The sequence below is a fragment of the Chiloscyllium plagiosum genome, chromosome 3 (assembly GCF_004010195.1).
Source record: "Chiloscyllium plagiosum isolate BGI_BamShark_2017 chromosome 3, ASM401019v2, whole genome shotgun sequence".
NCBI classification, from domain to species: Eukaryota; Metazoa; Chordata; class Chondrichthyes; order Orectolobiformes; family Hemiscylliidae; genus Chiloscyllium; species Chiloscyllium plagiosum.
Genome location: NC_057712.1, coordinates 118761850 through 118785058, shown reverse-complemented (window position 1 = coordinate 118785058; position 23209 = coordinate 118761850). Strand labels below are relative to the sequence as shown.

At 41.8% G+C, this 23209-nt stretch overlaps 2 protein-coding genes across 6 annotated transcripts in view; both read right to left on the bottom strand.

Annotated features, from left to right (window-relative positions):
* ttl (tubulin tyrosine ligase) overlaps positions 1–9366 on the bottom strand; it is a 43624-nt gene extending 34258 nt beyond the window's left edge. For both annotated transcript variants that reach the window (XR_006311248.1, XM_043687197.1), the window contains exons 1-2: positions 8718–9366; positions 2631–2709 (exon numbers count right to left, since the gene is read on the bottom strand). Coding sequence is in view for 1 of the 2 variants with exons in the window: in XM_043687197.1 (XP_043543132.1) it covers positions 2631–2709; positions 8718–8874 (236 nt within the window). In the remaining variant the exon portion in view is untranslated. The remainder of the gene's footprint in view (positions 1–2630; positions 2710–8717) is intronic.
* A 6909-nt stretch (positions 9367–16275) lies between these two features.
* The window catches only part of LOC122548478 (zinc finger CCCH domain-containing protein 6), a 57781-nt gene continuing 50847 nt past the window's right edge, over positions 16276–23209 (bottom strand). For all 4 annotated transcript variants that reach the window (XM_043687191.1, XM_043687194.1, XM_043687192.1 and 1 more), the window contains one exon: positions 16276–18826. In XM_043687191.1, coding sequence (XP_043543126.1) covers positions 17328–18826 — 1499 coding nt within the window. In that variant the 3' untranslated portion in view covers positions 16276–17327. The remainder of the gene's footprint in view (positions 18827–23209) is intronic.

Genomic DNA, 23209 nt, shown 5'->3' with positions numbered 1-23209 from the left:
AGATGGTGAGGGAACCAAGAGGGGAAAACATACTTGACCACATCCTTGCCAAGTTGTTTGCCATAAACACATCTGTGTAAACATGAATATTCACACTGAGACCACCTTATGCTATGCATAATGGGACAGACTTCAAACAGACCCAGTAACTCAAGACTGGCCATCCATGAGGCGCTGTGGGCCATCAACAAACAGCAGAATCAAAGCAATCTCAACCTCATTGCCCAGCATATCCCCATTCTACCATTACCATCAAGTCAGGGGAGAAAGTGAGGTCTGCAGATACTGGAGATCAGAGATGGAAATGTGTTGCTGGAAAAGCGCAGCAGGTCAGGCAGCATCTAGGGAACAGGAGAATCGACGTTTCGGGCATTAGCCTTCTTTCCTGAAGAAGGGCTAATGCCCGAAACGTCGATTCTCCTGTTCCCTAGATGCTGCCTGACCTGCTGCGCTTTTCCAGCAACACATTTCCATCAAGTCAGGGGACCAACCCTGGAACAGTGAATACAGGAGAATGTGCCAGGAACACCAGCAGCACACATGCCAAAAAACAAATGAGGTATCAACTTGGTAAAGCTACAAAAATGGACTATTTGCATCTCAAACAGCATAAGGAGCAAGTCGTAGACAGAACTAAGCAATTTCACAACGAACTGATCAGATCTAAGCTCCACAGTGCTGCTACATACAGTTGCGAATTGAGGAGGACAATTAAACAATTCAATGGAGGTAGCTCCATACATATCACATCTTTAACGGTGAGGAAGCTCAGCACATCAGTGCAAGAGATAAAGCTAAAGCATTCACAATAATCTTCAGCCAGAAGCACCGAGTGGATAATCCAGCTTGGCCCCATCCCCAGCATCACAGATACCAATCTTCAGCCAATTCTATTCACTCCCCTTAATATCAAGAAAATGTTGAAGGCACTGGATACTGCAAAAACCATGGGTCCTGACAACATTCTGGCAATGGTACTAATGACTTGTGCTCCAGGAATTGCTGCACAACCATCAGGTTCCTACATTGTTCCAATATAGCTACAACACTGGTGTCTACCCCACCACAAGAAAGTTCCCCAGGTATGCCCTGTACACAAAAAGCAGGACAAATCTAACCCGGTCAATTACTGCCCCATCAGGCTACTCCTCTTCATCAGTGCTATCAAACAGGACCTGCTCAGTGATACCACTAGGCTCCTGACCTCATTACAGCATTAGTTCAAACGTGAACAGAAGAACTGAAACCCAGGCCACATTTCAGGGAGTGTGGCAACAAGGAGCCCTAGCAAAACTGGAATCAGTGGAAATCACGGGAAAACTCTCCGCTGATTAGAGTCATACGCACATAGAAAGTTGGTGGTTGCCGGTCAGTCATCTCAGCAGGATTCATCAGGGTACTGTCCTAAGTCCAGCTATCTTCAACGGCTTCATCAACAACCTTCCCTTCAAAAAAGTGGGAATATTTGCTGCTGACTGCTCAATCTTCAGTATCATCCCCAACTCGTCAGATACTAAAGTAGTCAATGTCCAAATAGGGCAAGGCCTGGGCAATATCCAGGCTTGGGCTGAAAAGTGCGAATTCACATTTGCACAAATGCCAGGCAATGACCATTTCCAGTGACACAGGCTAGCCATTACTCCTTGATAGTCAATGCAATACCATCACTGAATGCCACAATATCAACATTTTGGAGGTTACTATTGACCAGAACTGAACTGGACTAGCCATATACATACAATGGCAACAAGAGCATTTCAGATGCAAGGAACCCAGCAATGAGTAACTCACCCAGACTTCCCAAAGCCTGTCTACCATCAACAAGGCACAAGTCAGGAGCAATATTGCCTGTAAGCTACATCCACGCCAACATTCCGTGCAAGGTGATCAGCATCCTGACGCAAATCACAGCAGGAAGTCTCTGCCATGCTCAGACCACAGAGGACTGCAGAGAAGAAAAGAAAATTAGAGGGAATGCTGGTCAGGAATGTAATAGAATACTCCCCATTGGCCAGGATGAGTGCAGCTTCAATATTCGAGAAGCTTGACACTATTGAGGACAAAGCAACCCACTTGACTGACACCACATCCACAAACATCCAACCCTTCCACTCCTTGACACACAGTAGCAGCTGCGTGTATCATCTACAAGGTGCACTGCATAACTCACTGAAGTACCTAAGACAGTACCTTTCAAAACAATGACCACTTCCATCTAGAAGGACAAGGGCAATAGATACATGGGCACGTCACCACTTGCAAGTTCCCTACCAAAACCCCACTCACCATTCTGACTAGAAAACTTAATGTCATTCCTTCACTGTCGCAGGGTCAAAATCCTGGAACTCCTCCCCACCACCACCACAACATTCTGGGAATTGTGGGTCTATCTACATGGACTGCAATGGTTCAAGAAAGTAGCTCATGATCACCTTCTCAAGGGCAACTAAGGTTAGGCAACAAATGTTGGCCCAGCCAGTGATGCCACATACCATTAGCAATTAAAATAAAATTTTCATCAATGCCCTCCAATCTAGAAATGAAGTATACATTCAATAAATGTTTCAAGAGTGTTCTGTAAATTGTGTACACAGTACAGTAGCTTTATTTAAATCTAGCAATGTACTTACTTGACTAACGAAGCCTTGCGGCACAGTTTGTCAGCACCCCTGTAATAGTTTACAAGCTGTGCAAGTCCTGGTTCATGACCTGCAAATAAGCAAAGGTACTATTATTAGAATGTGCATAGTTGCACTTGGCGACACACAAAACTCAGAACTCATGTTTATTTAAAAGGGACCATTTTGGATCTGTTGTTCAATGTGAAACACGTCTTTGTATGACGTTAAAATCAACAAAGCTAGGAAGCCGCACTCTCATTTTCAGCTCACTATCCCAAACTAAGCACAGATGGAGCCATCACAATGTAACTGGCTTTTGAGGAGCCTAGGATGGTAGATTGCAAATACTAGCAATCAGAAACAGAAAATGTTGTAATTACACAAGTCAGTAAATATCCCTAAACAGACAAGTTAATCATAGAGTCATACATCACAGAAACAGACCCTTCAGTTCAATTCATCCACACTGACGAGACGTCCCAATCTAAGCGAGCTCCATTTGCCAGCATTTGGTCCATATCCCTGTAAACCCATCCCTTTCAAATACCTATTCAGATGCTTTTTAAATGCTGTAATTGTACCAGCCTCCACCTCTACTTCTGGCAGCTCATTCCATATACGAACCAGCCTCTGCTTGAAAATGTTGCACCTTAGGTCCCTTTTAAATCTTTCCCCTCTCACCTTAAATCTCTGCCCTCTCATTTTGTACTCCCCATCCCAGGGAAAAGACATTGGCTATTCGGCCTGTCCATGCCCTTCATGATTTCATAAACCCTTATAAAGTCACCCCTCAGCCTCTAACGCTCCGGGGAAAAAAAACCACAGCTTCTCCTTATAACTCAAACCCTCCAGCCCTACAACATCCCGTAAATCTTTTCTGCATCCTCTCAAATTTAACATCATTCCTACAGAAGGGTAACCAGAATTATACATTGTATTCTAAAAGTGGCATCAATGTTCTGCACATCTGCAACTTTCAGCTATACCTTATTCCGAAATGGAAACAAAGAAAGGAAGCTAATGACTGAATGATTTGAGATGCATAAAAGAAAATTGTATAGTGAAATACATGTGGAAACTAAAAACAAAATGGCCTGTACTACTTTGGTACATTTAACGAGTTTCGAGAAGATTTGTAGCTCAGGTTGAGGTCCTGGATGTAGGTTTGCTCACTGAGATGCAAGGTTAGTTTTGCAGACGTTTCGTCACCATACTAGGCAACATCTTCAGTGAGCCTCCAGATGAAGCCCTACTGATGATCCTGCTTTCTATTTATATGTTTGGGTTTCTTTGGGATGGTGATGTCATTTCTTGTTCTTTTTCTTTGGTGGGTTTTTTTTTTGTAATACCATGCAAGAACTGTAACAAACACTACATTGGACAAACAGGCAGAAAACTGGCCACCAGTATACATGAACATCAACTGGGCACAAAACAACATGACCCTCTCTCACTAGTATCCTTACATACAGATAAGGAAGGTCACCACTTCGACTAGGACAAGCCAAACAGACACACACAAGAGAATTCCTAGAAGCATGGCATTCCAACTGGAACACTATCAACAAACATTGACTTGGATCCCATTTACCACCCCCTGAGAAAAAGAACAGGAAATGACATCACCATAGGAAATGACATCACCAGCCCAAAGAAACCCACACATATAAATAGAAAGCAGGAATCAGTAGGGTTTCATCTGGAGGCTCACTGAAGATATTGCCTAGTATGGTGACGAAATGTCTGCCATTGAACCTTGCAGCTCAGTGAGCAAACCTACATCCACATTTAACAACCTCAGGACATCCCAAAAAAATTCACTGCCAATGAAATTTTTAAAAAGTGGCTCTATATTAATATAGGAGGCATGGCAACTGTATCACTGTTTGGGAGACCTTGCTGTAGACATTGTAATATGATAAGATGATCTGTTGTTTCTAATATTGATTGAGATATAAGTTGTTGTTCAAAGATAGGACAGAACTTTCTCTTATGCTTTGAATAGTACCCTGGGGTTTTTGTATTCAACTGAGCCTGTAGGCTGGGCCCCAGTTTAATATTTTCAATATCTATATTATATTTTATGATCTCATTCACGCATATACAAAGTATTATACTTAGAAAATGAAAAATTCCAAGTACTGCACTGACTTAAATTAGATGTTCTTTCTTGATTTAATGGTTAGAAATAGTTTGCACTATGCATCCCGAGTTATAACAGAAATGTCAAGATTGCCATAGTTGAGCCTGCCACAATCAAGAACCAAATGACTCCAAAGGGTTACTGCAGAGCACACAATGTTTCAGGAGGGGTCAGAGACAGGGTGGAAACTGTACAGCTATAATCTATTCACCAGACATTTGGCGAATCTATGCTATCTGAAAAGAAATCTCAATTCAAAAGCTAGGAGACATTGTTTTCTTAAATGATTTTCTTTTAGTTGGAAAAAGAAAATTTAAAATGAGAAATTCCATGTTATAGGGGTGGATTTGGGCCTTACTTGATTTCCTATCAAAAGAATGACTTAAGACGGCTATAAAACGACGATAAGAGCAGAGGTACGCCATTCTGCCCATCAAGACTATGCCCATTCAGTGAGTTCATGACTGATCTGATATCAACTTCCCTTTCCTGCCTTTTACTCATAACCCTGGATTCCCTTACTGATTAAAAATCTCTCTCATCCTTGAATATACTTAATGACCCAGTCTCAACAGTACTCAGTGATAAAGAATTCCAGAGTCACAACCCTCAGAAGAAATTCCTCCACATCTGTTTTAAATGTGCGATCCCTATTCTAACAATATGCCCTCTAGTACTGGACTCTCCAATAAGGGGAAACAACCTTCCAGCATCTACTCTCTCAAGTCATCTAAGAACCTTGTATGCTTCAACAAGGTCAGCTCTCTTTATGTATTTCAAGAAGTACAGGCCCAACCTATCCAACCTCTTCTCAGTCACTCGCTCCATATCTGCTTGAAGCATAGTGAAACTTCTCTGGATACCTCTAATGATAGTATATCGCTCCTCTGATAAATGGTCAAAAACTGTTCATAGTATTCCAACTGTTGTCTGACCAGTGCCATATACACTTTTGGAAAAACTCTCCCACTTTTAGAACTCTATTCCCTTTGAACTAAAGGCCATTCTATTTGCTTTCACTATTACCTGCTGAACTTGAATGCTAACTAGTGATTCATGGATGGGGACTTTCAAATCGCTGTTCTGTAAATTTCTGCAGTCTTTCCCCATTTTAATAATATTCAACTCTTCTATTCTTTCTGCCACGGTGAAAATCTTAACTTCCCCACATTACAGACCGCCTGCCTGTTTTGTGCCCATTCACTTGACTGGTCTATAACCATCTACAGGCTTTGCATCATCTTCAATACTTACCTTCCCATCTGTGTGTCATCCACAAACTTGGCTATAGTATATTCAATTTCCTCAAAAAGTCATAAACATATTGTAAATAACTGTTACCCCAGCATTGATTCCTTGGCACTCCGATAGTGAAAGGGTGTCAACCTGAACATGCCCTCCTTATCCCGACTATGCCTTCTAATATGCTGTGGTTCTGTTCACCAAGCTGGAAGTTTTTGTTGCAAACGTTTCGTCCCCTGGCTAGGCGACATCATCAGTGCTTGGGAGCCTCCTGCGAAGCGCTTCTTTGATGTTTCCTCCGGTGTTTATAGTGGTCTGTCCCTGCCGCTTCCGGTTGTCAGTTTCAGCTGTCCGCTGTAGTGGTTGGTATATTGGGTGCAGGTCGATGTGTTTGTTGATGGAGTTTGTGGATGAATGTTCAACTTTGATCTCCAGCATCTGCAGACCTCACTTTCTCCCCAGAGAACAGCCAGGGAATTCCTAGAGGCATGGCATTCATCCACAAACTCCATCAACAAACACATCGACCTGGACCCAATATACCAACCACTATAGCGGACAGCTGAAACTGACAACCGGAAGCGGTAGGGACAGACCACTATAAACACCGGAGGAAACATCAAAGGAGCGCTTCGCAGGAGGCTCTCAAGCACTGATGATGTCGCCTAGCCAGGGGACGAAACGTTTGCAACAAAAACTTCCAGCTCGGCGAACAGAACCACAACAACGAGCACCCGAGCTACAAATCTTCGCACAAACTTTGATGCCTTCTAATAGTTAGCCGAACCTCTATCCATGCTAATATACTACCTCCATCAATGGCTCTTCCGTTAAGTTGTCGGATATGTAGCACCTTATAAAGAATGTTTTGAAAATCTAAATTATATTCCATCCAGTTTCCCTTTTATCTATCCTGTTTGCTGTTTCCCCACAGAATACCAGTAAGTTTGTCAGGTATGATTTTTTCCCTTCATGAAGCTATGCTGACTCAGCTTGATCATTGCTAAAATGCTCTGCTATTACATCTTACATTATAAACCCGAGTTTTCCCAGTACAGATGGTAAGCTACTTACATGCAGTAAAGCTTGGGTTGCTGACCCATTCTGTCAATGCTGCATTAGTCAACTGATAGAAAGAACATAACCACACCCTTCAGTTCTTTTTTACTTCCTTGGATGAGCAACTTTCTTCTCTCCCACCCTTTCCACTACAGAGTTGACACCAGATATTGCTCAGGAGATGAAAATCTAAGTCCTATCATTCCAAATGGAGTGCAATGCAACATCAGTTGTCTGCCCCACCCAGTCGAGTTTGTCAGTACTGTTGCTTAGTCACCAATCACCAATAAAGAATCTGATGTCACTGAGTCTGCAGAGCACAGCTACACTAACATAACATTTATGGGAAAATGCTGGATAGCCCTGACCAGCATCTTGGTGCACTGCGATTCACACATTGCAATATTTAGACATCCGCAAATACCAATTCACATGCAGCAGGACAAAAAAAAAAGGTTACTGAAGCTGTCTGCAAGAGAAATGACAAATAACTACACACAGACCCTCCCAATTTTCCAGCATCTCAGACAGAAGCACACATTCTGCATTATGTATCTGCTGGGCTATCTTGTGTTTTACAGTGCAAGTATGAATGCTCATTGAGCTTATTCGAAGAATGTAGCCCATCTTTCTCTGATATTTGCAGCTTTTTATAATAAACTTTCATTCCTCACAACTCTGTTAGGTTTAATTTCTCAATTACACAATCCATAATCAAAATTCAAGACCTTGTAAACATGAACTTGTGAAAACTAAGAATGAAATATGCTATTTAGTGGGGGCAAGGGGTGTCAAAACAAAGCAGCACACCAGCCTTCTATAAACTCTGGTGGTGATGTTGCTTTAGGTGATCTGAATATACATGGTCTGGAAAGGGACAATTTTACCAATTGAATCTGTCATTTAATAGTGGAAGGGGATATTGTGTCACTGCAAAAGCCTGAATGCACCAAAGAGGATACATGAAGAGCTGACACTCGGGCACAGCACTGACATGTAAGTTTACCTGCTCACCCCTACACCCAGTGAGTGGCAAAGCTTTCAGCAAGGAGACAAAAAATAGTCAAAAGAAAGGGCAAATAAAACATGGGTAATGCTCAAAATGTTTATACATTTTTAGACGGAAAGATGTTGCTTGAAATTAGTGTTTCCGATAGCCCATGAAGCAACAGTTCAAGAAGTATCACAGCATTATTTGCTGCAATTGTACAGCAGAGATAGAGTTAAGAACAATTGTAAAACTGTTCCAAATTATTTTCAGATTTTTAAAGTACAAGAAGAAATCTGACTTTTCTTCCAAGGTAAATCAAATAAAATATTTTACTAGATGTTTCAGGAAAAAAGTCCAGGGCCAGAAAATTTATTATCTGAAAGCATGACATTTGGTGCAATGAAGGTTTAAATCCCCTGGGTTGGATACAATGTATTGAATATATCGAATAAACATTAAGGCCACCTCACGGAGATGTGCTGGAGATAGCAGGACACCGCCCAGATCTGCAGTGCAAACCTGCACTGGTCTCGAGATAACAAATCACAAGTCCCTTCATTTTAAAAACATAGCACCTCTTTTTAAAACAAACGAAAAATATTTTTCCAAACAGTCTAAACGGAAAGATGCCCCCGCATCCACTTTCGTGAGCAAGTCTTACCCAGGGTACCAAAAGGCAGCTTGTTCCTCTCCCCCAGCATCAGGTTGAACCTGGGGTTGTCCCTCTTGAGTCTTCGCCATTGTCCCGTGGAGATGAGCACTTTGCCCACTTCTGCATAGATGGAACTGTTCCGATCCCGGACCACAAAGGTGTACATAATGGGCACGGGGAAAGAGACAGGGCACTGGCACGACCGCCCAACCTGACAGCCCTCTCACACCGGGCATTAAGTTAGTTAACCCCCGCTAAGCAGTGACCCTCTGTCGGGCACCGTCGCCCGGTGGCCCTGAGGTCAGAGGCACTCCCCTTGCGGCACCACCCGCTGCGGGTGGTGAGCCCCTTGGGTTCGGGCAGTGGGAGGAGTAGCTCCGATTCCTCCGGGGGGGGGGGGGGTCTTCTCTTTAGTCTGTTTACACCTCTTTGTTCGCTGAGCTACGGCCTACTCTCGACACTCAGCCCCGGCACGTTGGCGTCGGCCGTGCGCCAGCAACCGCTGGGCCCATTCCCCCACGCCTGGGACACTTGTTTCTGACCCGACTTGGTTCAGGCGAACGCCTCTGCCTCTACTTTTTCTCTTCCTCCCGATTTCATTCTTCTCGAAGCAGCTGATGCCTCGAATCGACGTAAGTGGGAGGGAAGAGGTGCGGCCACGGCCCTGCACCCCTGGCATTCTGGGAATTGTAGTTTTATCGTCCCAGACGAACAGAAACTACAACTCCCAGAATCCAACAGCGTCTGGATTTTTCTGGGAGGGAGGGGATTATGTTCAAGTTTATGTTAAAAACCACACCATAACAGGTTATACGCCAACAGGTTTATTTGGGAGTACCATCTTTCGGAGCACAGCTCCTTCATCAGATAGTCGTGGAGCAGGATCATAATTTATAGCAAAAGACCACTGTGTCAAACAACTGATACGATGTACCTGTATTAAACAAACAATTGGTTGTTCAATATATCGAATCCGATTATCCGAACAAAATACTCCCCACCCGTGTCATTCGGATAATTGAGGCTCCTCTGTACGTGTATATGGAACTTGGCACAGGATTTCTAACTGGTGCACCATTAAATGCAAATTGTGACTTGCTCAATATGCTGCAGAAATTGCTTTTTGGCAGCACTGGTAAAGTTGTCAAGGGTGCCCTAATCTTCCAGAAATAAGGATTACTCTCTAGAAGATGCCAACACTGGTTGCAGCAGGCGACAGGAAAAACATCACAGTAACGTTTTACTAAACAAAAAACTGAAAGAACTGCAGATGCGGGAAGTCTGGAACAAAACAGAAATTGCACAAAAGTTCTGAAGAAGGGTCACTGCACCTGAAACATTGATTTCTCTCCACAGACGCTACCAGACCTGCTGAGATTTTCCAGCAATTTATGTTTTTGGTGAACATTAAATTTGGGGTTGTGTTTTAACCAGCACTGCAACAGGAATTCTTACTCTTCACAGCACAAAGCAACATCCTGCAGATGCTGAAAACTAGAAATAAAAATTGAATTAAATTTATTGTCACACATACAGAGGCACATTGAAAAGCTTTGTCTTGCGAGCAATACAAGCAGATCAGAGAGTTAAATAGCATAGATAAGTAAATAATAGGTAAACAGCGGCAAAAACAAAAACACAGGTACAGGCGAAAGTTAAGAGTTTGTGAGTCCATTCAGTATTCTAACAATAGTAGGGTAGAAACTGTTTCGAAACCGGCTGATGCGTGTGTTCAGGCTTCTGTACCTTCTCCCCAATGGTAGAGGTTGTAGAAAAACATTGCCAGGATAGAATTGATCTTTGAGAATGCTGGCAGCCTTTTCTTTACAGCGGGACTGGTAGATGAATTCTGTAGATGGGAGATTGGCCTTTGTGATTGTCCAGGCAAGTTCACGACTCTCTGTAACCATCTCCGATCTTGAATGGTTCAGTTGCCATACCAGGTAGTTATACATTTGGACAGAATGCTCTCGATGGCGCACCTATAAAAGTTGGCAAGGGTGTTCGCCGTCATGCCAAATTTCCTCAGCTGCCTGAGGAAGAAGAGACATTGTTGGACCTTTGTAACCAGTGCGTCCACATGAAGAGTCCCAAGAAAGCTTCTTGTGGATAACAACTCCCAGGAGCTTGACACTCTCCACTCATTTCACCTCCGTGCTGTTAATGTGTAGCGGGGTGGGGGCATGAGTAACATCCTGCCGGAAGTCAATAATGAGTTCCTTGGTTTTGCTGGCATTGACAGCTAGGTTGTCCTTAGAGCACCATTTTTCTAGGTCTTCCACCTCCCGTCTGTAGTCTGTTTCGTCAACATGAGATTTGACTGAGCTTGGTGGTGTCATCAGCGAACATGTAAATGGCATTCGTCTGGTATTTGGCAAAGTAGTCATGGGTATATAGTGAATACAGTAGGGGGCTGAGTATGCACCCCTGGGGGGCTCGTGTTGATTGTTAGTGACAATGAAATATTGTTCCCAATCTTCACTGATTGTGGCCTGTGAGTCAGGAAATTGAGGATCCAGTTGCAGAGAGTGGGGCTTAGTGTGAGATCACTAAGTTTAGTAATCAGTCTCAAGGGGATAATAGTGTTGAAGTCTGAACTGTAGTCAATGAGTAGGATTCTCACGTAGCTGTTAATGTCAGGATGTTCTAGGGAGGAGTGAAGGGCAAGTGATATGACATCTGACGTGGATCTGTTGGTCTGATAGGCAAATTGGAGTGGGTCAAGAGTAGTGGGGAGGCTGGAGTTGATTTATGCCATGACCAGCCTTTCAAAGCACTTCATGACCACTGAAGTTAGGGCCACTGGGCAGTCATCATTGAGCCGTGCTGCATGAGCCTTCTCAGGCACAGGGATGATGTTGGCCCTCTTGAAACAGGCAGGGACAGTGGCCTGCTGCAGGGAGAAATTGAAAACGTCCGAGAAGACCTCTGCCAGTTGAGCTGTGCATGCTCTGAGTGCACAGCCTGGTAGTCTGTCTGGCCCCATCGCTTTCCTTGAATTCACATGAAGGAAAACTGATCTGACCTCTAATGGAATGACTGTTGGGATAAATTCATCAGGACCTGTCAGAATAAGTCTTACCTCTCCGCCGAAATTCTGCTCAAAGCGAGCATAGAAGGCATTGAGACATGATGTAATTCAGTCCTTGCCATAGTCGGCGGATGTTTGTCTGGCTCTCTAGTTTGGATTGGTATTGGTCCTTGGCCGACTTAATGGCTCTGCGAAGGTCATACTTGGATTCCTTATATTTGAGTGGGTCTCCTGATCTGACGACCTGAAGCCTAATTTTTAGCAGGTTCTGTATGCAGTAAATGCTGGAAGGTCAACATCAGTTAGCACTACGGACGGGTCAGATTTTTGTAGTGTCAGAGAGGAATATGATCAGATCCAGAAGTCATGCCCGATCTTCAACTGATCCTATTTTTACTGATAGGTGAAAGGGAGTGGGGTGTGACTGTCAGTTAACAGAAACTATAGGTTTCTGCAAGGCCATTTAAACTCAAATGGTGTGGTCAAACATGTATGTTCTGCAAGTGAAAAGGAACTTAATCCTCTATGGGAATCACAAACCCATGACGCAGAGTGAAAAGTCCATGAATTGGCAAATAAAGTATTTAGAACTGTCAATCTCCTTAGTTATTTAAATCTCCAATCCTATAAAAGTCAAAAATACAACTTGTGTGTTGGAGTTGAACACAGAAGCATAGAGATGTACAGCATGCCAACAGACCCTTCAATTCAACACATCTATGCTGACCACATATCCTAGATAAAGCTAGTTCCATTCACCAGCATTTGGTCTTATCCCTCTAAACCCTTCCTATTCATATACCTTTTAAGTGTTGGAATTGTACCAGCCTTCACCACCTCCTCTGGCAGCTCATTCCATACACGCACCACCCTCTGCATGACAAGGTTGACCCTAAGGTCCCTTTTATATCTTTCCCCTCTCACCTTGAACCTATGCCTTCTAGTTTTTGACACTTCCACCATGGGGGGGAAGACCTATTTACCCTATCCATGCCTCTCATGATTTTATAAACCTCTATAAGGTCACCCCTCAGCCTCCGACACTTCAGGGAAAATAGCCTCAGCCTATTCACCCTTTCCCTTTAGCTCAAACTCTCCAACCCTAGTAACATCCTTATAAATCTCGTCTGAACCCTTTCAAGTTTCACAACATCCTTCCTAGAGCAGGAAGACTAGAATTGCATACAGTATTCCAGAAGTGGCCTAAGCAATGTCCTCAATATGACCTCCCAAATCCTATACTGAATGCACTGACCAGTAAAGGCAAGTACACCAAATGCCTTCTTCACTATCCTATCTACCTGCAACTCTACTTTCAAAGAACCATGAACCTGCACCCCAAGGTCTCTTTGTTCAGTAACACTCTCCAGGACCTTACCATTAAGTGCATAAATCCTGCCCCGATTTGCCTTTCAAAAGCAGCACATTTATTTAAACTCCATCTGCCACTCTACAATCCATTGGCCCATCTGATCACGATCCCATTGTATTCTGAGATAACCTCCTTTGCCGTCCGCTATGCCTCCAACTTTTTAATCATCTGCTATCTTATTAAGAATACAACCTATGCTCACAGCCAAATCATATATATATAAATGATAAAAAGCAGTGGACCCAGCACCAATCCTTGTGGCATACCACTGGTCACAGGCCTCCAGTCTGAAAAGCAATCTACCACCACCATCCTCTACCTTCTACCTTTTAGCCAGTTCTGTATCCAAATGGTTAGTTCTCCCTGTATTCCAGTCTACCATGAGCAAGGTTAGAGCACAAGCAAAGGGATGTTGGAGTATAAGTCCATAGCTCCCTGAAACTGGCAAGAGGTGAATGAGGTGGTTTAAAAAAAAAGGCTTATAGCATGATTGCCTTCTTTGGTTGGGACATTGAGTTTAAAAGTTAGCAAGTCATGTTGCAGCTATGTAAGACTTCATTTAGGCCACATTTGAAGTATCATGTGCAGTTCTGGTCACCACACTACAGGATGTGGACGCTTTGGAGAAGGTGCAAAATAGATTTAACAGAACGTTGCATGGATTGGAGTTTCACTGTAAGGATTAGATAAACTGGATTGATTTGGCTACTTATGCAGGCTGAGGGGATAGGGTGGATAGTCTGAGGCTTTTTCCCCATGGTGGAAGTGTAGGTTTAAGGTGAGAAGGGGAATATTTAAAGATGTGTGAGGCAGGTTCTTTACAGATTTGCAGGGGAACACGCTGCCAAGGTGATAGAAGCTGATATGATGGCAAGAGGCATTTAGACAGACATATGAATGGGCACTGAAGAGAGACATGAACCATTTGCAGACAGATGGGATTGGTTTAGAATGGCATTATGATTTATGCAGAAATGGTGGACTAAAAGACTTGTGCCTATGCTGTACTTTTCTATGTTCTATGCTGAGTTTGACAAGAGATTATACAAATTAGAGCTTAAAAATGTGTTGCTGAAAAAGCGCAGCAGGTCAGGCAGCAAAGGAGAAGGAGAATCAACGTTTCGGGCATAAGCCCTTCTTCAGGAATTATACAAATTAGGTCTATTTTCTCTAGAATCTGGACGTGTTTTGTCTGCTTGTTTGGGTTTGTTGCTGAGAAATTGGCAGACTGTGTTCATTGGGTACCCAGAAACCCTAGCCACTCTCCCCGACATCAAAGACATCTCGGAAATGACTGCCAGACTACTCAGACCTCTTGGCATCATGGTAGCCCACAAACCCACCAACATACTAAAACAGCAGCTAATGAACTTGAAGGACCCTATATAGACAATGAGCAAAACTAATGTCATTTACTACATACCGTGCAAGGACTGTGACAAAAACTACATTGGATAAACAGGCAGAAAACTAGCCACCAGGATACATGAACACCAACTAGCCACAAAAAGACATGACCCTCTCTCACTAGTATCCTCACGTATGGATGAGGAAGGACACCACTTCAACTGAGACAATACTTCCATCCTAGGACGAGCCAAACAAAGACACGCACAAGAATTCCTAGAAGCATGGCATTCCAACCAGAACTTTATCAACAAACACAGAGTTAGACCCCATCTACCACCCCTCCATCCACTAACTGTATGAAAATGCTTTCTCAGATACCTGGGGAACTGCAGTAGACATTACTTCAACTGGAGAACACTAACATAGAATCTTTGTTCCTTATCTTTTATCCAATTTTGTATCCACATTTCTACTGTCTCTTTTATTCCATGATCTATAACTATTCTTAAGTCAATCAAAGGTCATCCAAGGTCTTTCCCTGATGAGCACAGAACCCAAAACCAGGCGATAAGTCTAAGTATACCTTTAAGATTGAGGAGTAGGAATTTCTTCACCCAAAGAATGGTGTGTGTGAAATTCTCTGCAGCAGAAAGCATTTGAAGTCAAAACATCAAATTTTTTTTCAAGGAGTTAGGTATAGTTCTTAGGGCTAAAGGAATCAAACAATTGGGGCAAAAGTACTAACAGGGTTGGATAATCAGTCACAATCATGGTGAATGGCAAAACGGGCTCAAATGGCCTTCTCCTAATTTCTGTGTTTCTGTTATGTGGTACTGTATCCAACACCTTTAGATGAATGAACTGGTGTAGGAGACAGGTTCAGATTTCCGAGACAATGGGAGCAGTTCTGGGGCAGGTAGGACCTGTACAACAGAGAGGAGCTGCATTTTAGCAGGACTGAAATTACAGTCAGCAGCACCTACAGAAGCAAATGAGAGGATCCTAATGCATGCAGTCAACAACACAGAGCAGGCGATAAGAGGATCCCAAAACTGGCAGTTAGCTGTACTTAAGAGTAGGTGGTGAGAAGAGTCTAGAAGCTGGCAATCCGGAGTACCTACAGGAACAGACCCTGAGATAGGCATTCTGACAGGAATGTGACCACACAGGAAAACTCCATGGTTGTTGAATGGAAAAGGATCAGCAAGGCTGACCTGCTTGAGATACAAAAAGGAGAGTAAATATCCTGGATTTGAAAAGACAAATCAGAGTGACAACACAGGCAAGTCAAGTTGAAGGAAGGTCAGTGAACCTGAAATGTTACTGCTGCTTTCTTTCCATATATGTTGCCAGACCTGCTGAGGTTTTTCAGGATCTGCAGGTTTTTTTTTAAAAGTTGATTGGTTGGAGTAACTCCTGTTAGAATTGAGGGTAAAGGCCTCAAATTGAGAAACCTGATTTTCCATAAAGTAAAAAAACCTAGTGATGTAACTGATTATCCTTTATTAAATTAATTATTACATAAATGAATCTGTCTTTTCACTGGTAGTAGGGGGATGGTACATAATTACAGTAGGCCATTGAGCCCCTTAAACCCATGCAGTGAAATCATCAACAAATTTGGCAATCATACCTCCTGCCCCTTCATCTAAGTAATTTATATAAATAATAAATAGTTGAGGACTCAGCACCAATCCCAATGGCATATCTCTTGCTCTTCTAATCTTTTCATTCTGGTAAAGAGATAGGTGGGGCTTAAGTATTATACACAGAACTGTGTAAATAACTAAAAATTGCAGCATACATATAAAATATACATTAAAAGAGTTTAATACATTTGTACAAAAAGCTTTTACATTAGGTTTTCATTATAAAGCTAACTCTCAGTAGCTCAATATGAAAATATGGTGTCATACATAAAGAACAAGTTCAGCAACTTTTATTAATTCATAATAATCCACCACTAGTTCTTGTATTAAATGGATAAGCAGTGGTTCACAATTTCAGACTTACTATAGACAAACCAAAAAAAGTCTTCACAATAAATGCTTTATACAATGTGTACATTGATCTTGAATAAATCATGCCATGATTCTGGTTGATTTTTCCAATTCAAAAACAAATAATCAGCGGTTACATGTGGTAAACAAAAAACATAATTTTTGAATACATTAACAAATTGTACAGTGCAATATCTATGGACAGTGTCTAACTGCAAATGGTTCCACACTTGATTGCGACAAAATATCAAAGCAACTAATTTAAAACAAAACTGCAGAGCACATATGACAGCATCGAATAACAAAACTCAAAATTGGTTAGGATTTTGACTTTAAGTATGCCAATGGAGTGATATTATTGAAACTGTACAGTATAAAAGTGGCAGTCATTTTTCTTAATATTAGCTCTCACAACAAAAAGTAGTTACTTGAAAGTACTAAAAACAATATACAGTTTTCAGTGTACTAGTTCAATAATTCATAATCACAATACCCAAGCAAGAAATAACTTAGAATGAGAGTACTGTACAATAGGGTTTTAAGCAGTTTCAGTACACGAAAAAACAATTACTTCACCGGGAAGAAATTTAAATGTGGTCACAGGTATATTCTCTCTATACATATATATATATATTTCTATTACCATAAAAAATTATTCATTCAAAATGTAGTTCTTACATACTCAGACCAAAAGAAAACCAGTCATACAGTCTGCATGTGCCACTGCATGCATTTCTTTGAACAGTTAAACAGACTGTGTACGTAGTAAAAAAATAAATAAAACACCACCAACAAGCCAAATAAGTTAAAGAATTGGGACAAGCTACATTATATAGACTGAATAACAGCCTCTCAAGGAGTGGGTGCTAACAGAATGGAGATGCTGTTGGGTCAAATGTTTTGAACATTTCTTTCAGTGGTTTTTTATCCTTTTTACTGTTCAAATCCTCTTCATCCACTTGGCTGGGAGGTCCAGAATGTTTACTTTGTCTCGGGTCACTATACTGTGGTCTGATTAAGCCAGCTAAAGCCTGGATTGGTAGATTATGTACTGCAGGTGCAGAAGTAGCTGATGCCTGGGATGCTTCAGGCTTTAATTGTGGTTTGTAATTGTCTGACTTTTCTGCAGCAGGATCACTTGCACCGTCTGCAATATTACCTTCTTGCACCAATGAAGCTTTATATGTCATCGATGAGTCACAGAGAACATTTTCTGACTTTGCGGGATTTTTTGGTACAAGAGGTTTCTTTATTTGCTCACCTTCCTTAGAGGAATCTGCTTGCGTAGTTAAAACCGACGTCACTAAGCTTTGAGAAGTCTGGGTTCGTGGATCATACAGACTGATGCCACTCAGCAATGTGCTAGGGGATCCAAGTCCCATACCACTTGAAGATAATTTGGGAGCATATGGAGGGAGTGTCTGATCCATCTTTACAGTGACACCTGACACTTGTGTAGAACCACTGTTTATTTTTGATAAGCGAGGATCTGCCCGTGCAACATGGGACTCTCTTAAAGTAGTATCTGTGCTACTGCTTTTCTGCAATCTAGGATTTGATGACTTTTGCAATCGTGGGTCCAATGGTCTTTCAGAAGAAACTCTTGAATCGGCATTCTTGTCTGTTTTCACTGCACTATTCTCCTTAGACCGCAAAGATAACCGTGGATCAATCTGACGAGGGTCACTTACAATACTCTGAGTTCTATTCAGACGTTGATTAGCTATTAATGGAGGGAGAGGCAAATTTATTGAAGACACTGGGTCTGGCTTTGGCAATGGCAGTGGAAGGAGATCCTCAGGAGTCCAAACAACAAGTTTTGCAAAGTGAGGTTTTGAAAGGGTGATGTCCATCTTAATGTGGCTGAATTGCTTCAGCTGACAGCGTGGATCCCTCAAGGTTACACTAGGTAATGTATCTAAAGGTATAATGGCTGGTTTTTCCCTCAGTTCTCGTTCTGTCTCTTCATCATCATCCAGTCCTTGCTGCTTAGTGTTTGAGATGGGTTGAGAATCATGTTTAGGACTTTCATTAATAGAAAGGCCTGCATTGACATTCTCATGTACCTTCATCTTCCTGGGATCTCTTGCTAATCTAGGATCAGCAGAAACCACCTCTGAAGGCTTTTTGACTTCTCCAGTTGAACCTTGTCTCAAGTCGGCTCTTAATCGAAGATCTGAAGGTTTATTTTCAGCGAGCTTTTCTTTCACAAGTCTTGGGTCCATATATGTGTACGATGTCTGCTCAGTTACAGAAGACTGCAGGTTTTTCATCGTTTCACTTTGTTTTTTAAGAGTTTTCAGTATTGACTTTACACTGCTACCATCTTCCTCTTCATCACTTGAATACCAATTCACAGTCTCATCTGAAAATAACAGAAGTTGAGTTAATTTTAAATACTGATTTTTTAAAAATCAACATTAGCATAATCAACTGGTCTCAACACCAAACAAATGTGACCAATTTTTCTCTTTTCAGTGTTTTGCACCACCTACTGGAGGACAGTTTGTTCTCAAGGACTTTACCAATACTGCTTTAGATACAATCACTAGGAAATGGAGCATGATACAAGCAGCAGGTGAGTATTCAGTTGTAAAATTAATCATAAGTTCCGGTGCTATACCCGTTGAATCAAAATGAAGATCTCTATTAAAACGAGTTTACCAATTACAGTTGAATATGACTATATAGTAAAGCAGTCACATAATTTAACATTAACAAAGTTATTAACACAAAAGGTGAGCAAGACCTAACTTTTCCTTTGGTTTACAAAAAGAAAATATGATAGATCCAATCTGTCACTAAAGGCAAACAATCGGTTTAGAAGATTGATTAAAGATAGAATACAGATATTACTGAACACTTTTAGAGAAGCAACACAAGTTGTTACTGTAGGTAAGCAGTTCTGCTTCAATTCTCTAAGCAATTTCAAATACCCCACTATATAAAATGACCATATCACAAAACCCACTTGTGGTTTAAATGCAAATCTAAAGGATAAAATGCTGGATTGGAATTAGTGCTAACAGATCATAGTCTAACTACATAAGTACCTTAAATTGAACACATTTCCGTAAACATTGCTTCCACTATCTCAATTTTTGCTCCTTACTTCGTTAACATTCTCATTCAATTTTACTATTTCTTTGCTGTAGCTTGAAGCATTGACCACAATGTGGCACTATGAAGCAAGCTGTTGTAGTCTCATCCAAGGCCATCTTGTGTATAAAACAATTCACAGAAGTACACAGGCCATTTGGTTGATCTGCATGCTCTGCTATTAGTTCTTCCATTCCTCCCTAAAGGCATTTCTGCAATTCACCTCCACTGCTTTATACAGTCACACATTTCTCATTCCAAGCTCTTTCTGGGTGAGCAATTGTCCCCTCAATCACTAATTTAATTTATGAGCAACAGTCTTGCATTCATGGCTCTCTGCTTTGGTCGCTCCATGAGTGAAAACATCTTCCTGCATCTCCTTACGGTATATGTTACAGTAAGGCAACTTAGGTCGGAAATTGTAGTCATGGTACAAAAGGAACAATGGCAATGTGGATACAAAATTGGCTCGGCAATAGAAAACAGAATAATGATCAATGATTATTTTTCAAAGTAAAGTTTGTAGTAGAGTTCCCCAGAACTTTGCTGATGTTAAAGATCCTTTATTTTCCTGATATATATATTTATGATCTGGATCTTGGCATGCAGGGACAGTTTCAAAGTTTCCATATAACACAAAACTTGGAAGAATTGTGAATTGTTAGCAGGATAGTATGAACTCCAAAAAGACATTGACTAGTTGATGAACTGGGTGAATAAGTGGTAGTTGAGGGTCAATGCAGACAAATAACATGATGCACTTTAATCAGAAAATCACAAACGACATAAAACAGGGGTATAGAACACAACAGCAAGGACATGATCTTGAACTTGTACAAGACACCTGTTAGACCTCATCTGTAGCAGACTGTAGAGCTGTGAAACCACATTTTGGGAGAGAACAGAATTACTGGAGAGGGTGCAGAAGCAATTTACTAGACTGGTTATGGCTATGAAGACAAATTGTAGAAGTTGGGATGGTCCTCCCTTGAGAGAGTGCTAAGAGGGGAACTGAATTGGGGTTTTCAAAGTAATAAGCAGGCTGGCTGATTAGAGACTGTGAAGCTGTTTTATCTTGTAAAAGAAACAATACAATGAGAGGGCATAAATTTAAAGTGACATGCAAATGAAGCAAGTGTGGCGTGAGAAAAAAGCTCGCTCATACAGCAAGTTTGGATATGGAATGCATTACCTAGAAATGTGTTGTAGCAGGTAGAATTAGGGTTTTCAAGAGGGCTATGAATTTTTTTTGGATACTAATAGTGTGTAGGAATATGAGGAAAAGGGACAGGAGATTGGACCCATACAAGAGAGTGGGTGCAGGCAACAACAGGCTGACTGGCCTCTTTCTGCACTGTAATAATTCTGTGATAGGACCCAATCAGTGCCAGCCTGCTTTATTTAAATTTGTTCCACCCTTCCCCATCTCAAAATATCATGGCAATTCTATTTTCCTCTTCCTTAAACGGTCCCGTTAAGTGCAAAAATATTGGTGTGGCCAAGGTTCATACACAGTGGTGGTCCGTGCTTGCCCAACATACATGTATCAGAACTTAAAAATCTATTGTTCTGGAATGATTAGAAATGAACTGTTAGTCATGAAGTCATACAGCATGGAAACAGGCCCCCAGCTCACGATGTCTATGCTGACCAACAAACACCAAACCACACTAATCCCAGTTACCTGTACTTGATCCATTAGCCTACTATCACTTGGCATTTTAGGTGCTCACTCAAATGCTTCTTAAATGTTGCGAGAGTGCCTGCTTCCACTGTTTTTTCAGGCACCATATTTAATATTTCCACCACTCCATGGGGGAACAAATGTCTTATCAGATCTCCTCTAAACCACTTCTCACCTTAATATTCTGCCCTCTGGTCATGGACATGTCTATTATGGGAACAGGATTCCCACAATCTACACTGTCCATGACTCTCATTTTGTGTACCTCAAACAAAATCCCCTTCAGACTCCTCTGCTCTAAGGAAAACAAGCCCAGCCTATCCAGTCTCTTTCCAGGAACATCTGGTGAACCTCCTCTGCACCTTTGTAATGTTAAGATTAAATGGGAATATCTCTCTGGATGTTAATGCAATATTAAAGGGTTAATCTTTGCATGGGGATGACCATCCATTGTATTTCACATTTCATTTAGACAATCAGTTGCTAATACTCTCCTACTATTGGCAAATTGAACTACCATTCAGAAATGCTTTCTGGCCAGAGGTACGTCGCACCTGCACCGTCTGGGGAATCAAAGTCAGGAAATCCTCTGCATAACTATTCCTCAGGATTAGGGCACTGGCGTTTACATTATTGACGAGGATGATCTTATCCTGCCATTGTGCCTGGGGTAACATGTGACTGTTGAGTAACTGGTGCTTGTCCTGAGTGGCATGTGACTGTGGGGAGTGGTCAGGATCTGTAAGCATGGCAAACTGACCTACAGAAAGGGGATGTGTTTTCTTTGTTCAGGGCCTCACTTTGACTCAACCTTGCACGCCTGCAAGGGGGGTTAAAGGGGGCCACCTGGCTTGTGCAAGCTTTAACTTTAACTGTTTGCAAAAGTTGCTGTGTGTGCAAACTGCATCTCATGTGTGAAACCTTGGGAAAAGAACCTAAACCTCTCCAGTACAATTATGTCCTTCCGATAGCATGGCAAGCAGAACTGTACACAGTATTCCATCTGTGGCCTCACCAATGTTTTAAAAGGTTGTAAAAATACTTCCTTGTTTCTGTATTCTGCACCCCACCTAATGAAGGTAAGCATCCAGTATCGTTTCTTTACCATCTCTACCTATGTTTACTTGTTCAGGGATCCATGGACATCTACACTAAGATATCCCTTTATTCTTCCCCTAGGGAACAAACATTTAGACTGTAAGACATCGGAGCAGAAATTAGGCCATTCAGCTCCACCATTCAATCATGGCTGATAAGTTTCTCAACCCCATTTTCCTGCTTTCTCCCCATAACCCTTGATTCTCAAGAACCTATTTATCTCAGTCTTAAATATACTCAATGATCTGGCCTCCACAGCCTTCTGTGGCAATGAATTCCATAGATTCACCACTCTCTGGCTGAAGAAGTTTCTCCTCAGCTCCGTTCTAAAAGATCTTTCTTTTGCTCCAAGGCTATGCCCTCAGGTCCTAGTCAATCCCACCAATGGAAACATCTTCCCAAAATCCACTCTGTCCAGGCCATTCAGTATTCTGTATGTTTCAATTAAATCCGCCCATATCCTTCAAACTCCATTGAGTATAAACCCAGAGTCCTCAAACGTTCCTCATACGTTAAGCTTTTCATTCCTGGGACCATTCTAGTGAACCTTCTCTGAACACACTCCAGGGCCAGTACATCCTTTCTGAGATATGGGGCCCAAACTGCAGAAGTACATCCCTTGTTTTACATTCAAGTCCTCTCAAAATAAATGCCATCACTGAATTTACTTTCCTAACTGCTGACTTAACATGCAAGTTTACCTTGATAGAATCCTGGACTAGATCTCCCAAGTCTCTTTGCACTTCAGAGTTCTGAATTATCTCCCCATTTAGAAAATAGTCCATGCCTCTATTCTTCCTTTCAAAGTGCATGACCTCACAATTTCCTGCACTGTACTCCATCTGCCACTTTTTTGCCCACTCTCCT